Source organism: Homalodisca vitripennis, chromosome 8, assembly GCF_021130785.1.
Source record: "Homalodisca vitripennis isolate AUS2020 chromosome 8, UT_GWSS_2.1, whole genome shotgun sequence".
Taxonomy (NCBI): Eukaryota; Metazoa; Arthropoda; class Insecta; order Hemiptera; family Cicadellidae; genus Homalodisca; species Homalodisca vitripennis.
Window position 1 is genome coordinate 68,854,848 of NC_060214.1, and position 17,420 is coordinate 68,872,267.

The 17,420-nt window shown below is 32.5% G+C and overlaps 1 protein-coding gene across 2 annotated transcripts in view; it reads right to left on the minus strand.

The window, feature by feature from the left end:
* Positions 1-260: 260 nt before the first annotated feature.
* LOC124367692 (E3 ubiquitin-protein ligase Bre1) overlaps positions 261-17,420 on the minus strand; it is a 49,540-nt gene continuing 32,380 nt past the window's right edge. The window contains exons 14-16 of one of the 2 annotated variants that reach the window (XM_046824724.1): positions 16,371-16,562; positions 5,868-6,060; positions 261-5,706 (exon numbers count right to left, since the gene is read on the minus strand). In XM_046824724.1, coding sequence (XP_046680680.1) covers positions 5,348-5,706; positions 5,868-6,060; positions 16,371-16,562 — 744 coding nt within the window. In that variant the 3' untranslated portion in view covers positions 261-5,347. Of the gene's footprint in view, positions 5,707-5,867; positions 6,061-16,370; positions 16,578-17,420 lie in introns of both variants that reach the window. The other variant, XM_046824723.1, reaches the window with a different exon arrangement.

The following is a 17,420-nucleotide window of genomic DNA, read 5'->3' on the forward strand; positions in this document are numbered from 1 at the left end:
AATCTACCAGCCATGTGCTGGACATAATTCAAAATCCACTACCAACAGATTTTAGTTTTTAATTCATTACCCTTGCATCAGAATGTTCTAAAGTGAGTCACTGTTCTTATTTTGAAATGAAATTCTGTACTTAATTTAACCCCTTAATGGTTTCTGACAATATTTTGTTTCAAAGAGTTGGCTCGAAAGAACTGCCACAACAGCCGGCTTAAATCTTAAATATAGAAATGTGGATTATGGCACATTCAAAAACAAAAGCCTCCAGGTAATTCCAAACTTTTTTATTCATGTATGTACAATAAATAGATACATAGAATAGTAAATAAAGATTTACATCAATCAATTAAAATAACAATTAATAAAATAACAAAGTCAAAAGTTCATTTAGTCAGTCTGATTTTGCTCCATTAGAAAATATTATGCTCTTTTAATCATGTTTACATCATTTACAAATAGTTCTTTAATATTTCTTATCCAGTATCGTTTGTAAACTTTTTAAAACACTTTTTTAAATATGAAACTCCAATCTAAAGTTTATACATATTCTCAAGTACATGTAATTCCTTAAATCTATTACTGTATTCTGTAAAACAATTTCCTAATGAGTTACTTTTATTTTCTTACCATATATAATACATAACTTACAAATACACTGTTTAACACACTTTTTTACAATCAAATGCTTCCTGCAATGAAAGTTTTATAGATCTCTGTTACACTATTCTCACTAATCCCATAAGGCAATATGTGAATGAATAAATGAGAAGTTTTAAAGGTTTAAAGTTACAAATTAATGGACATTTTGCAAATCGGACCGGTTTAGAAATAATTTCTTTTGTAACAACCGATTCTATTGATAGTAGCAATTTATTACCATTGACAATTTTGCATTTACTATAGAAATATTCTACAATCAAATTTTACAATGAGTAAATTAAAGTAACATTTTCTTTTATAACTCAAATTTAATATTTACAGCTTGAAGAAAAGCTAAAGGAACTGAAGCTTGAGAGAAAAGAGAAGATGAAAGAGCTTATTCTTGCCAGCCATGTCGCGCTGGACGAGTTGTGGACAAGGTATGACCTTCATTAATGCCAATTTATAAATCATGAGTTGAGTAAAGAAACTGGAAATATACATAAAGTGACATATAATCGTTAATGGAAGAAAATTCCCCTCTTTTGACACACTTGACAGTCTTTTAAGAATATCAATGAAACAAAGCAAAAAGTAGTTATAAAATAAATCAATAATTAGTTTGTTTGTTGTTTGTAATGGTTTTATTTCTGACTTGGTCTAAAACGAAACTACCATATGCCTCTAAATTTAGTAAACAAATATATTACTGTTAGTATTATTTACTAAAACTACTCACATAAGAACATTACAGGATCATAATAAACACGTTTAGACAATAATCAATAAATAGTTACAGTTAACGAACATAATAAATGAACAAAAGAACCAATAGGGTCAACACCCTATTACTTAATCAATAGTAATAACTCTACTACTATCAGTAGAATCGGTTGTTATTTACTTTTAATACATATATTACTTTTAACAAATGACTATACAAATATTTTTTTTAAATTGGCTCTATATATAAATTTAAATGTTATCTGATTTTATTAGTATCATCCATCATATAGTTAATCATTATATTCTTATGATTTAGTTTTATTAGTTGTTATTCCTGTCATATAGTTGTCGTTCTATAATTTATTTTACACTTGGTTGTTTTATAATATATAATTTTGTTATACTTATATTATACATATATTTCTTTTAGTTTTACTCTTTTGGCTTGGCCGGCCATATACTGCTGTTATTTGAAATTGTAAAATCTCTGTTATTGCCTCTGAAATGTTTTGCCTATTCTAGCGTTATTTATCATCATGTTGTAAATTGTTCGTAAAAAGTGTTATCCGTCAAATAAATAAACAACACTCCAAAACATTTGTTCATGGTCTTGAATGTAGCCATCTTTCTCCTAGTGTAATCTATGGTGTTCTTTTGAAGTCAAATACTTGTGCCAGTGAAGAAGTATATGTTTCAGATGATTAGTGATAGTTTAAAGTCTGTAATGTGACCTTTAGAAAAGTTAATATTTTGTGTTTGCACTGTTATCTACTTTACTTCCACACAGGAATTGGTTTTGATGCTTCAGTACATTCTCATAACGCCATAATGAACAGAAGGACCTTCACGATGTTCATTTTGCCGCAAGGGGTTCATTTATAATGGATATTGTATCTTGTATTAGGTGAATGGCTTACATAACTATTTCACACAAGGTTATGTAAAATTTTTGTTAAAGTATTTCCTTATTATATTATTCTCTCTCCTAAAAAATTATCTATTTGGCATTTGGAATGTTACTGGCAGGACCCATTCAAAAGTACGGTGCCAAGTGAAGTTTGTCCTCAACACTCAATTTATAGCTTTAATATTCATTTCTCTCATGGCTTTAGTCCTAACTGATGTGATTTTACTATCTGTATTACAGTGTTTCTGACGAGGAAGACTTCATTTTTATTGTTTTCTCAGTAGATAAAGGACAATTATTTGATTTGTTTGCTTGGGATGTCCAATCATAAGTCTACTCTGTGATGACTGCCATGGCAGCATTCGTGTAGGAAATTTAGGAGAATTTATTTACTCATCAGTTCAAGTCGTAACAACAGTTAGTGAACAAATCAGTGTCCCAATAATTTGGACTTAAACAAACTATGCCATAGGGGTTTCAGCATCCTTAATTTCTTTTTAGCATACAAATAAATCATCTTAAATTCCCTTTGAAAACAATACGTTTACACTACAAAAAAAAACCTCTGAGTGAATATATCAGAAAAATTGACAACTAAAATGATTTTGGCTTGGTGAGGATACAATCACGAGGCAATTTGTTTTACTTTCCAAATACAAAACGAAGAATTCCGTACAGATAGGAAAACCACATCAGTTTAATACATGTCTCACCCTCATCTCATGGAAGAGATGAACATCAAAGCTATAAATGGTATGTTGAGATCAAACTTCACTGGACAATCTAACAAGAAAATACCTAAAACCAAAACATAAAATCAATCGTACATTGATAAAGTAAAAGACAACTCATCTATTGGTAATAATCAGTATACTGACGCTACAAACACATTTAACAAACAACCGTCTCATTTAGTACGCACAGAAGAGTGGCAAACGAAGAAACTGAAGAATCAAAGTCAAGTCCTGAAATAAGTAATATGGATAACAACGCAGACACAAGAAAACTAACTTATCAACTAGGGAAAGGTCGCGTTACAGACATCTAACTACCTCACCATCTACATCTACAACTTCACTGCCACAACCTAGGTAATCAACCTATTAAATAAATTCACTTTCCAGTAGATTTACTTACACTTCAATTGGTCAAATCATACTGACTAAATTTGTTGTGAAACAGCTATAAAATAAGTATGTACTTTCCATTAATTCATTCACACATAACTGACAGTACTGCAGTACACAAAGCTAAATCTAAAATTAATTTAAGTAGAATATTTGAATTAAAAAAAAGTTACTAACAAAATGATCCCCAACATGTCTGTGTATACATTAATACATATTTAACAATTTTGTACATAAAAAAGTGAAAATCTGTTGTAAGACAACTTAATTATCATGAATATCAAATAAAAAAAATGCAGAGCATTTTTTATATTGATATAATTTTTAATAACAATAGTTATGTTACAGGGTAGAATAAATAATGAAGTATATTATGATGTAATGTATACAAATAATGTATTAGTGAATTAAATATAAGAAATAAATTACTGTACACTTAAGATGAATTAACAGTTTTATGCGCATTCGAACAATTGTTTCAGATCTATGCGTTTAAAAGTGATTAAAATATTAGCTTTATGAAAATTTAAGATGATTAAAAATTTAAAATGTTCAGTCTTATGTTATACTCAAAGCAAATAATAAACCATACTAAATAAGCTTATTTATTTTTGCTTAAGCAACGTACTGATATTTCAAACTTGGTTTTAGACCCTGCGAAGTTTTAACCTCAGAATAATAATAAAGTACATACTATTATACATAATAAACAAATATTTACTATTACAATCTCGATTTTAAGAACACTTTTCTCGAATTCTCCCATTTCTACTTTTATTTTTATCAAACATAGAAAAGTATCGTTGCAACTAGGTAGCAACAGTTATTAGTAACAGACTTTTAAACGTACATCATGATACCTGCACTCGTTAAACAAGACTCATAACACATTTTTGTAGCTGTGTTCTAATTGTATTATGATATGTTTAACCACATGTGAGATGCTTACTATGAGACACACAATAGTAGTAGATAAAATTTCACTTTTCGAGAGTTAAAATGAAATCATCCGTTGCTAATTTGCAACGTTTGTTACGTCATGTTAAAGTGACACAATTTATGAAGATTCACAGTTTATTATTCACTGATATCATGACCTATTAGAAAAATCCAGGTTCTATTTATTACTCATTTACAACCAATAGTTTTACAAACTACAGAAAAAAGAGCAAATAGTTTCTAACAACTGTTCTGCATTAGTACTGTGCAGCATTTCGTTAAGACTCCAAAAACAGTTTCGACTAAGCATGCATTAAGATCACAACAAAATATTATATTAAAAGTTGTTAACATATAAAACAATGCAGTAGTGACATAAAAACTTTAATATTTCTTAGAAAATTACAGTAGTACAACACTCATTGCTGTGTTGTAAAGAGAACATTTAGTCATAATATTTAATAATATGTTTTAATTTATTACATTAAGTATACATCTATAATCCACTGACTTATTTCCAATGAAAAGGAGTTTTAAAACGATTATAATAATCATGTTGTGAAAAGAGAAGGTAACATGTTATCTTTCTAGATTATAAAATTAAAAAACTAAACCATTTATCGATCCAACAAAAAGATACCCAACAGAAAATGCATTGAATCTCTTATAATTGAAACAGCAAATCGTAACTTTCTCCTTATTGTGAACTATACATTTGACACAATAGCCTTTGTTCAGTTGGCTAGGAACTAAAGCAGGAAAAGAGATGAAACAATACCTGCGTAAACCCTCTATGACTGACGACAGTTATTATGTACCATGTATAGGTGACCTAGTATAACACATACTTCATCTTAGATAGAAATTACAATGAATTTGTGCCCAGATCAACTATAACCCAGCGGGCTGGTTAAGCGAATAGATGCGATTTCTTCTACAGCATTTACCAAATACTTTTCTGATTGCAGGAAAAGAAGTGGGTGACCTACTTGTTTATGAGGCCAGATATAACCTATGATAATCGTTCGCCCCCAAACGCAGCGTTACACTTGGGACACTTACGTTGTCTAGTCTCGTACCGAGTCCGTAAACAGTCGTAACAAAACACGTGGAAACACTTGCTGAGAACAGCGTCCTTCCGTTTGACTTTGCACGACGGACACGTTAATGTTTCTTTGTATTCTCGGATCTCCTCCATCATCACCTCGTCCAGAGTTCCAGCCAACTCAATCTTTTTCATGCGCTCCGTCCGCCTCCGAAGCTGCACTATCTCCTCCTGCAGTCGTTTTGTTTTGTATGCTTCCGCCTCCAACGAACTTGTCTTTTCCGCCACCACCTGCTGAGCCTCCTTCATCTGAGCATGGTACTTTTCTGCAATAAGCAGACCAACAATGTTACCATAATGTTCAGATATTTCGTTAAGAAATTCTATAGATGAAAATGTAAAGTACATCATGTGGGACTGCTTTATTTTAAAGTGCTCAAAAAGTAATCAAAGTTGAGTTTGAGAGTTAAAAATTTAGAATACTGACCTAAGTGCAATTTTAAATCTGCCGCAGACTGGGCGGATTCTATTGCTTTCCTCTTGTGCATCTCCATGGCCTGTTGCCTGAGAGCCAGCTCCTTCTCCGCAGTGGCTAGTGAGTTCTGCAGTATCCTCTCCTTCTCCTCCAGTTTCCGTACTACCACATTGGTCGCTTCTACTTGCATTGTCAGAGTAGTCACCTGAACAAACAACAAGGATTAACACAATCACGGTTTACAACCCGTCCCGCCGTTCTGGTGCTGTGTGCAACTGATGCTGTCTGACATCAAGGGTCGCATTTTAAGCCCTAACATTTCTAAATAAAACCTGGTAGTCAGTTACAGTTAGTGATAAGTTGATGAAAAATATAGAACATTTTGTACATACTAATAACAAACTATTAGTAAAATCAATCACGATTTTGATTTTGACTCAAAGACTGAAAAACAAACTGTACATACATGTATATGAAACCATTATAAAGCTAGAAAATAAAAAAATCTATAAAGCGGTTACGCTCACAAATTATGAAACTCAGGTCTATACATAAAAGTTTGGTAATACAAGTTTTGTTAATACAATTGTACATGAATATATGTTATATACATATTTTCTTACTCAAAATAAAATTAACTATACTGCAACAATGAAATAAATTCCATATCACTTTTTGAAAAGCATAAAAAGTTACTTTTTGCCATTATTCAAAACTAATAAAATGTTATATGGCAAAAAGTATAAGATATTTTTGCAGTTTTAAAAAACCATAAAATAACTCTAAATATATGAAATATTACCAAATTTACAAAAAGGAAATGCAATAATGCACACCAGTAAGAAAAATCTAAATCCACAACATACACAGTGTTACTTGACTAGCTAATCTTCATTTACATCAGCTTGAACATTGCTGAATTAGGATGAATAATAACATATTCAAACAGGTATAATATTATTTCACAGATATTGTCTATATCTGACCCATCACTAGATTACTTTATGAGACCTGCTCCACCAGTTCCCTCAAATCACTTGAGGTCAGAGCACGATCTATTACTTAAATGTAGCCTACAATAAACCAGTCTATTTACCAAGCCTACATTGTTACTTCAGGACAAAATAGTGCCAGAAATAATGTTTAGTAAGTAAAAAAACAATAAAAAAAACTATGTGAAATGAATTTTAGTAAACTCTAATAGCCTACTCAGAGCCATTAATTTATCAAACAGATTTCAGTATAAAGATATTTCTTTATTATAAATTTGCACTATTACATATATCCAACAACACACTACACATTTAATATGACACTAAACACGAATAAAACTACTAAAACTTAGAACAATTGTATACAAGACGTAAAAGTAAACAATGCCGGCAAGATGGCATTCACAACAAACAGCTGACATTTTCATTTACGTTTAGAATAATCAACTTGCTACGTTACAACCATAATAAAAAAGAGGAATAAAACTTTAGTTTTGTTTGCATTTTTCGTCCCGAATCCAATGGTGGATGAATCAAATCGATACGTTACCGACAAAATTATGTCGGTTAACAATACCGAAACGGCAAAAGGCAACATAATTTTGTTGATTAACACTACAAGGATTAAACAAACAGTCATAATAGCACAATTTATCTTGCTGATTACACCAATATTATCTTTTCTAGTAAATCTCAAATTTAAATTTACAGAATCCCCAAAATAGAGGGAGAGTTGATACAGTACAAGGTCGATGGTACTGATAAAAAGTGCAAAGGTCACATACAGGATTTGAGAACCTGCACTAGCCTTAACTCAGACCCAAGATCCAACGTCTTAGACCGCTTGGCCATCAGTAAACCCCCAGTATGAGGCATAATGGGTTTTTAAATATGAAGATGTTAAATACATTATGTTTAATCATTTTGAAACTAGAGACATTAAAAAAAGTATTTACCAGATAGTTTGTTTATAGCAAGAAAGTATGATGTGTTTTATGATAGGTTATTTGCCCTCTCTAATCATAAATACTCATTACTTAATTGTTTTTAAAATTCTAGACAATTTTCACTCTAAAAATAAACCCTACATAAGATTAAGGAGTGCAAATGGTTTTAAAGCTGTAATAATAATAATTACTTTAAACACATTAAATGTCCAAAAGACTATTTATATTCACCTGTAAAACTGCATAGTAAAGTATCTTTGTCCATTAAAATTTTATTCACACATTTGATATACATTATTTATCATGTTACCTGCCACACCCAGATTCTGTCATCTTTATTAAACTACTACAAATAAACAAAGGGCCTTAACAGACACTACCAGCAGGTTTCGACAGGGAACAGAAAGAATGGCTAATACAATTCTCTTTATCACCAACAATTCTTTCAACCATGAGGACAAATTTCTCTTTAAGCAAACTAAAAAAGTACAGAAAATCTTTCCTGGAACTTTTTGACCTTACGTTATTTATATACAGGGTGTTTCACGAAGATATACAGAAACTGAAAAAGGTCATTATACTTGTAAAAATAATGAACAAAGTTTATATAAACATGGGTCCGTATATGCTTCGTTAGCCAGTTACGGCTAGCGAAACATTTCACCCGGATTTCAACTCAACAGAAAAGTACATTGAAGTGGGCGGAGACACTTTTTAAAATTTACTGCAATTTGGTTAAATAGGTTTATATTAACGTTTAATTTTACTTTGTATTGTTATGAATAAAAAATGCATTTAATCAAACGTTTATTCACTTTCTGTATACTTTATTTACATAGTTTTGTTTAGAATAAAATGTTCTGTAAGTTTTAGTATAAATTTTGATTTTTCTTGGTAAAATAACAAAGTTATTGTTGCCTAAACATTAAAAATGTGTTTTTCCACTACATTCTTTTGCATTTGATGCTGATTTTTCTCAAACACTACTTAACTTGCAGTTCTAGAGATGTTTTATTGTATTTATCAGGTAAAAACCCATAAGAAACCAATTAAATTTGCCGCTTAAGGTACCTTAGCAGAAATTCAGGAAGACCTTGTTTTACATGGTGAGTTGAAATACGGGTGAAATCTTTTGCTAGCCATAACTCGCTGACAAAGCATTTCTGAACCGATATTTATATAAACTTTTATATTAATTTTACACAGTTTTTGTATATCTTCATGAATTACCCTGTACATATAACGGTTTGTGATTTGATTGTCGGTAGGTCAATGTAGAAACTGTAATGACTCATTTCATACACCCATCTCACATTCATTTCAATACTTAATTTAATTTAGAAATTTATTAGTAATAATAATTAAATAATTAAGGAATAATTATTTATAAATTGTCTCAAATTTTAATACAAACAAACAATAATAAATACAAAATTAAATATATCAAAATTAATCAAAATTCACCTTATTACATATAAAACTCAAAAGTTATAAAGTGAACTAAAGTCAGTGATACAGTGTGCAGGGATGATTGTTGAGTGAAGAGAGCAGAGGTTTAAAAGTTGAGAGGAGAGAGGGATATAGAAGAAGTGAAGCAAGATTATTATTTTAAATAAAGAAAACGGTTACATTTTATTCAGCAGTATTTGATACAAAAGAAAGGTTAATTTATTAAATTCATATTATCACTGAAGTACAGAGAAGCAGAAGACAGACATTGGGTGAGAAAATTCCTTTTAAATTTAACAGTGATCCATTGGAAGAGCATAAAACCCAGGAACATTCGATTTGGCAAACAATTCAAAATTAATATAATTAAAATTTAACAAAATTATTTTTCAAATTACAATATCTTTTATTAAAAACAATACCTAATATTTCTATTTCATTAAGCCAGCACGACCACCCTGCCCTAAAATTTAAGAACTGTATTTTAAAAAAATTTACCATTATTGTATCCTCCATCTTGTTTCAAAATTCAAACCTATATGTTAATTTATCATCATTAAAGTTCACATTTGTATCATACTGAGTTATTTATTATTTCTAGCTATAATCATCAGAATACAAATTAAGTTTAACCATTTATTTAAAATGTATAGTAGCAAATATTACAAAACTATACAGAAAAGATAATCATATTTTTAAGCTAACTTAAGAAAAAAAGCGCAGACTTCAACTGATCAAGTAAAAATAGAACAAACTTGTACTTCTTAGTAAAATCCTTTAAATAACCAACACAGTCTTAGAAGGACTGATTCTTGTATCTCTATGGAGTAACAAAAAGTACAATCACTGAGTCAGTAAGGTGGAACATCCTTTGCACTTTTCTTTTCTTGTAAGCTGTTGATGTGATAACTAAGAAGGTTGCTAAATGATTTGGTCGTTTAGTTACAACAAACATTATAACACCTTAAAAATAATTAATAATAAAAATGGTGTCCCAAAAAGTTGTCTGTACGTGTGAACATCCAGGAGCTCAATCATGGTGGGTAGTTTTATACCAATTGCATAGCGATACGTGAAATAATAATTTTAAACAAGTAAAAATAAAGGCAACACAGATTCTCTGAAGTCTAAAAGACTGATAGTGTTGTTTAAACACTGGTAGGTATCAAGACTATGTGGGGTGCGCAAACCACTAACAATGAATCAGATGGGAGTTGAGTTGAGTCAGTTTGACTAGTATCGTGATGTGCACCAAACGAGTACTGTAGATGGTAGGGGAGAAGTAGTACACTTGCAACACGATTCTGTAGTAGTTAACTGTGAGAGTACACACTTAGTAATTTGGTAAATTTTATTTATGTATAATATCTTTAAAGAAATACAGAAATAAAAAAAATTAATGAAAATTACACTTTATGTATAAAGTAAACATTTTAAGTAAACTTTCCAACATAACTAAAGAACATCTACTTTCAAGCATCAGCAGGGTGATACCTGATCAAACCTGTGAAAAACGAATTTTTAAATATTAACTATATATGCACTTTGAAGTGTAGCCTACTTTTGTATTTAATTTGTTAAAAAAAATATACATATTCAATTATAAAAATACATGTCAAAAAGGATAATTATGATTTATATGGTTATTGAATAAAACATAAATTTTGTTAGGTTAAAAATTTTAAAATTCAAATTTAAATAATAAATTTTGAAATCTTTGAAAATCCCTTGTACTTGATTGATTACTTGAAATCAGTAAACTCAATTTGTGAAACTATGAACTGGTATTTTTTTATAGCTATAATTGACTTAAAATTGTTTTAAGGTAGTTCTAATTATATTCTATAATCATTTAGTAAGTTTAAATCTTGAAAGTAAAATCTTTACATTTCAGACAGTTACAACAATTTATTATGTATAAATGTATATAACATCCACTGGTAAGTATTTAAACTAAAAAAATGAATAGTTTCCTGCTTACCATTAGTATTTTGTAAGGAATATTAGAACAAATTTAAATCACATTATTTTCAACAAGGGTGACACTAGTTTCACTCATAACTTACAACAATGAATTTATTATCAGAAATAATCACTATTGGTTTGAAACAAATAATTTTATTACATTTAGTTTGTAAGTACCTGAACAGATTGGATCTGTAAAAGTGAAATCCCTGATAGACTACACAGTCTACTGACTGAGAGGAACTCAAATCACCAAGAAACCTTGTGCAAGCTGTTACTTGTATATGCCAGTTTGTGTTTGAACTAACCTTGATTATCTTTCTGATAACAAGTGGTGGCTAAGTTATAACAATAGTATCCTAATAGTCTGATTATACATTGAATCCAGGATCAATAGAGCTAGTGACCAATACCAGATTATAAACTTACACTATTTACCACGTTCTTCAATTTTAATGTTACCACACTAACAGCTACTTTGCTGTATCCTACTATATTTGATTTAATAAAGGTGTTTATTTATTTACTGGTGGGATAGCTAAAATTAATATTTTGTTCATAACTCTACAGTTAGAAAAATATACAGGGTGACACAGAATAATGGGAAATTTTTAAAAAAATTCTAAAAAAATAAGAGTGATGGAAGAAAATGGTTTTATTTGTATTAAATGAAACATCAAAACTTGCCATTTATAAAAAACTGATGGAATTTATGATTTTTTAAAAACAACATCCCTTAGGTGGAGTCCTTGTCTACGAATGCATTCTTGAAATCTGCGGTGGAGATTCCTCATTGACCGCTGCAACATCTCAACTGGAATACTGTTAATTTCATCCCGAATTCTCTGTTTTAACTCATTTACAGTTCTTGGTCAAATTGTGAACACTTTAGTTTTGAGGTAGGCCAACAAAAAGAAATCGCACACGGTCAAATCTGGCGATCTAGGGGGCCAGGAAACGTTACCGAATCTTGAGATGACACGGTTACCAAACAATACTCGCACAGCTTCCATTGACTGTTGTGCAGTGTGTGATGTCGCACCATCCTGTTGAAACCAGGATTCTTGAACGTCTGGAAAATTGTTCAATTCAGGTGTAACGCAACCTTGTAACATTTCCACGTAACGATCAGAATTGACAGTTACTGCAATCCCCCGTTCATCCTCAAAAAAATAAGGTCCAATGATCCCATGTAATGAAACAGCACACCATACTGTAACCTTATTAGCATGTAAAGGGCGCTCATGAAGTTCATTAGGGTTTCTGTCTGCCCAGTATCGGTAGTTCTGCTTGTTAACATAACCTGTGAGATGAAAGTGGGCCTCATCTGACATCCACAACTTGCTTAGAAATTCATCTTCATTGTTTATGTGTGTTAACATTTGTTGGCAGAATTGCAATCGCGACTGGTAATCAACTGTTGCACTGTCTGCAGCTTGTAGGGGTGAAATTTTAATTCTAAATGAAGAATTCTGCGAACACTCTCATGGGACATTTCAACCGCAGCTGCTTGCTTACGAATCGAACGGCGTGGACTCCTCAATACAGATCGGCGTACAACATCAATGTTCTGTAAAGTACGAACACTTCTTGGTCGTCCCGTTGGTTTCTTCTTTAAAGCTGATCCACTCTCTTCAAAATTATTAATCCAACTTCTAATGGCATGTTTTGACGGAACAGAATCATGACGTCCTAAGTTGTAAAAACGTCGGAACTCAATCTGGGCAGCTTTCAAACTATCACCGTTTTTATAAAACATTTTTATAGCTGTTGCCCGTTCCACTGGTCCATGGCTACTGTAATGGCGGCTTGTTTACTTGGTCACTGTCACTGTTCCGCAGTGCTGCCACCTGCTCATGGCTGCCACGACGCGTTACAAAAATTCCCGTTATTCTGTGTCACCCTGTATTAACTGATTTTTATGTTGCCATATTATTGGGAATTTTACAATTACTACAGTACGAAATATATTGCAAGTTTGGCCATTGGGCTTTATTATTTATTAATAACGTAAAAGGATCTCAATTAATAATCTTAATAATACTGTTATCACAAGTATCACGAGATAAAAAATATATCATCAGCCTAAGTGCATCAAACAATAATTTACTTGACACAATCCATGTTTGCAATGATATGTCCCGTACTATAGTATTACTATTAACATTTTAATTTTCAACATTTTGAAAGCCACAAGTTCAGTAGTCAGAGAAAATTCAGAAATCTCAAATATCAGATATTTAGCAAACATACCACTAAAACTATTTCAGAGAACATGTGTTCTCAGATGTTTTGGGATCCGGAAGCAATCACATTTGTAGTTCTTCCCCAAGAGCTGATTTTATGAATCATAGCTTTGAGAATACAGAATTGGAGATCCTACAAGGCTACAAGCTCAAGAAAAAAAGGAAAGAGGAATTTTTATTTTGTATATATTTATTTATTTGTCTAATATTACTGTTGTCACCTTCAAAATAGTCTTCATTAGATATTATGCACTTGTGCCAGCGCTTCTTCCAATCCTCGAAACACTTCTCAAACATGATCTGTGAGATAGTCTTTAATTCTTAGGCTCTGGCGAGCCTTTTTCTGTCTTAAACTGAAAGGATCCAGAATGCCTCCATTGGGATGATTGAGCCTTAAATTCAATGTCATAACCGTAAACCCATGTTTTGTCATCTGTTACAACACAATTCAGAAATTCTGCATCATTGTTGACTTCACTTAGTGACTCCTGAGCAATTTCCATTCGCCACTGGTTTTGTTCAAAATTCAACTGCCACATATATTATACCCAAAAAATGTTAAAAATTTCATGGCATGTGACAATTGATATGCCAAAATCATTAGTAACTTCTCTGATGGTAATATGGTGATTGTTAATAACCAATTTTTTTTCACATTTATGCTGAGGTGAAAATGCTGAGGCGTGCTGAGGTGTCAGGAACGTTCGTCACCTTCAATGTCTTCACTGCCATCTTTGAAACGTTTATACCACTCGTAAACCCTTGTTTTACTTATAGCACTGACCATAGGCCTTTGGTAAAATTTCCTACACATTGTTACAATTAATTTAATTTTTCACACAAAATTTGATACATTTTTTTTAAACAAACAAAAATTACCGAGTTCATAAAACATGTCGAACCTTAGCACCTGCCAATGAAAAAGTAAACAATGAATATACTAGGAAAATTTATTAAAATTCAGGAGCATGAGTACCAACACAATAAAAAAAATATGATTGACGCTCAGACTCTCTAAGTCCATTAACCACGGTAAAATCCTTTACCCACCTGCATAAACGTAGCCATTTAGCAATACATAAAAAAGGAATTTTATTCAAAGGTCCAGTATACTTAATATTCGCAAATCAATCATCTTAAAAACTGATCATTCACAGATGATACGAGGGCCATCCGGAAAGTAGTACCCGTTTCCGCCGCGTGAGGCGCTGACGACGCGAGTGGCCGCCGGTCAAGGTCAGATCGCTTCAGTGGCTTGTCTGCCTTCTCTGTTACAAGTTTCGTGACGCTAGCATTGCCTGTGTTGTTTCTGTGGCAGTTCATAATGTTAAAAAAAATTGAAAACACCGCCAGTTGTGAAGTGAGGGCTGTAATAAAATTTCTCAACGCAAGAAACGTTCGACCTTGTGATATTCATCGCCAATTAAAGGAAGTGTATGGAGACAATGTGATGGAAGAGTCATCTGTTCGGCGCTGGTGTCGTAATTTCAACTTGGGGAGGGGGAACACACACGACGATGAGCGTTCAGGGAGACCATCTGTCATTACAGATCAACTGCTGAGGTCAGTAGACGAATTCGTGAGGAACGATCGGCGCGTCACAATTGATGACATCTGTGAACATTTCCCTAATGTTTCTCGAACAATTGTTCATGAAATTGTCAAAGACCATCTGCATTATTCAAAAATTTGTGCAAGGTGGGTCCCTCGCATGCTTACAGATGAGCACAAAACCAAGCGTATGGCTGCTGCATTCACATTTTTGGAACGTTATTCTGATGAAGCAGACACGTTCTTGAATAGTATAGTTACTGGTGATGAAACGTGGGTTTGTTATGCTTCACCTGAGAGTAAACGACAGTCAATGGAGTGGCATCATACTCATTCACCAAAGAAACAAAAAAAATTCAAGACTGTTCTGTCCACCAGGAAACTTATGGCAACCATTTTCTGGGATCGACGTGGTGTACTGCTTATTGATTTTATGGCCCGTGGAGACACTATTAACGCTAATGCGTATTGTGAAACATTAAAGAAATTACGGCGGGCAATACAAAATCGACGGAGAGGTCTATTGTCTGATGGCATCATTATCCTCCATGACAATGCCAGGCCTCATGCAGCGGGGATAACACAACAACTTCTGCAGCAATTCAATTGGGAAATTTTCGACCATCCACCGTATAGCCCGGACTTGGCCCCTTCAGATTTTCATCTCTTTACAAAACTTAAAGAGTTTTTGGTGGGAAAAAGATTTGACAGCGATGAAGAACTTAAAGAAGGCGTGACTACGTATTTCAATCGGCTGGCGGTGGAGGAATATGACGCTGGAATACAAAAACTCGTCACACGTTATGACAAATGCTTAAATTTGCTTGGAGATTATGTGGAGAAGTAGTTTAAGGTATGCTCTTTTCAATAAAAATGTTTATATTTGTTAAAATTTACTTTTGTGTCTTTATTTCACAAACGGGTACTTCTTTCCGGATGGCCCTCGTAGAATGGCAAGACTGAAGGGCTTAGGAAAAACATTTGAATACAGATACGGAGAATGGGAGGAGCCTCAGTCTGAAGTGAAAAAAAAAAAACATTATTTGCAGAAGATACAAAGAAATTCCATGGTCAGGAGGGGGAAGAGATCTCCTGTGAATATGAAAAAATCTTTAAATCCCACTGACTGAAGTGCTTTTTAGAGAGAATGAAAGGAACTTAAAAAATCCCAACTGGAATGAAAAGAAGATTGGTTTTTTTTAACAATACAGGAGACTATCAAACATGGTACATTTTATGAAAATACCCGCACTCTGCCTATAGGAATCGTAACTGTAAATCCTCTGAGAGAGAAGTAAAAATGTGATGTCTAGCTAGACTAGTGTAAGAATTGTCCTATGATACTGTGATTTATCAAATCAGTACCTGCTCTTTAAGTACATCCTTCTCTTCCCGAGCCAGTTTGTGCAGTTGGTTGGACTTAATCCTTTCAGTCATCAGTTTGAAGTTGGCATCATCCTTTTCCCTCAGCTGCTGTATGAGCCTGGAGTTTTGCTCCTGCATGTCCTCGAATGCTTGGCCCGTCACTTCCATCTCGTTCAACAGAGCTTCTTCTTCCTGCCAGCACACTCCCTATCAAATTAAAACTCATAACATTCAACATTTGATCCCTAGCTATTGAATGAAATAAGGGGATTCACAAAACAAAGGGTGTACGGTATTCACAGAAGGAACGGGTAATTTGACCTAGTTTTGTCACAACAGGGTAGGCAGACTACAGTTTTACAGTGAGAAAAACAAATTCATTCAAATAAACATTGTTATAGTACAATGTTACAATTTTTGAGTAGTTACTGATTAAATTAGTTCACCTATTAAGGAGTGACAGGAACAGTGATTCTCAAACTCCTTAAAAGTTAATTGAAATAAAAACAACTGGTTGTGAGTTGAAACAAAAGTAGAATGGAACTCAGCTGTTAATAGTGAACTACACATAAATTGTTATCCATTTCAGCTGTTAGTTCAATTTGTACCCGCTGTTTTAAAACATTTCCACTCACAATGTGTCAATCTGTAGTACACACATGAAAGTTGGTTTGTTACCATCATAGCACTCTAATCATAAAAAAAGAAAAAAATTGTGAAAGAAAGTTAAAAAAGGTTTTATACAGTTTCAAGGAGTCAAAGATAGTAACTGTAATACCTTTAAAGTAGCTTTAAAAATACAATTTATGAATTAAATGGATATAAAATAATTTTCTCACACAGTTTGGCTTTTTGAAAAGTTTTAATACTTAAAAAGCTATGAGTAAAATTCGCTGGTCGTCTGTGTGGCTGATCTTGGGAAGGAGTATTTTGGGTAAATACCCAAAACAAGAAACAAAATTGTCCCCTCTATAACTTTTCAAAGGTCTTTGGTTGTATAAACCATCGAATTTAATATAAAAAATCAGTTATTAAAAACAATAAATTAGC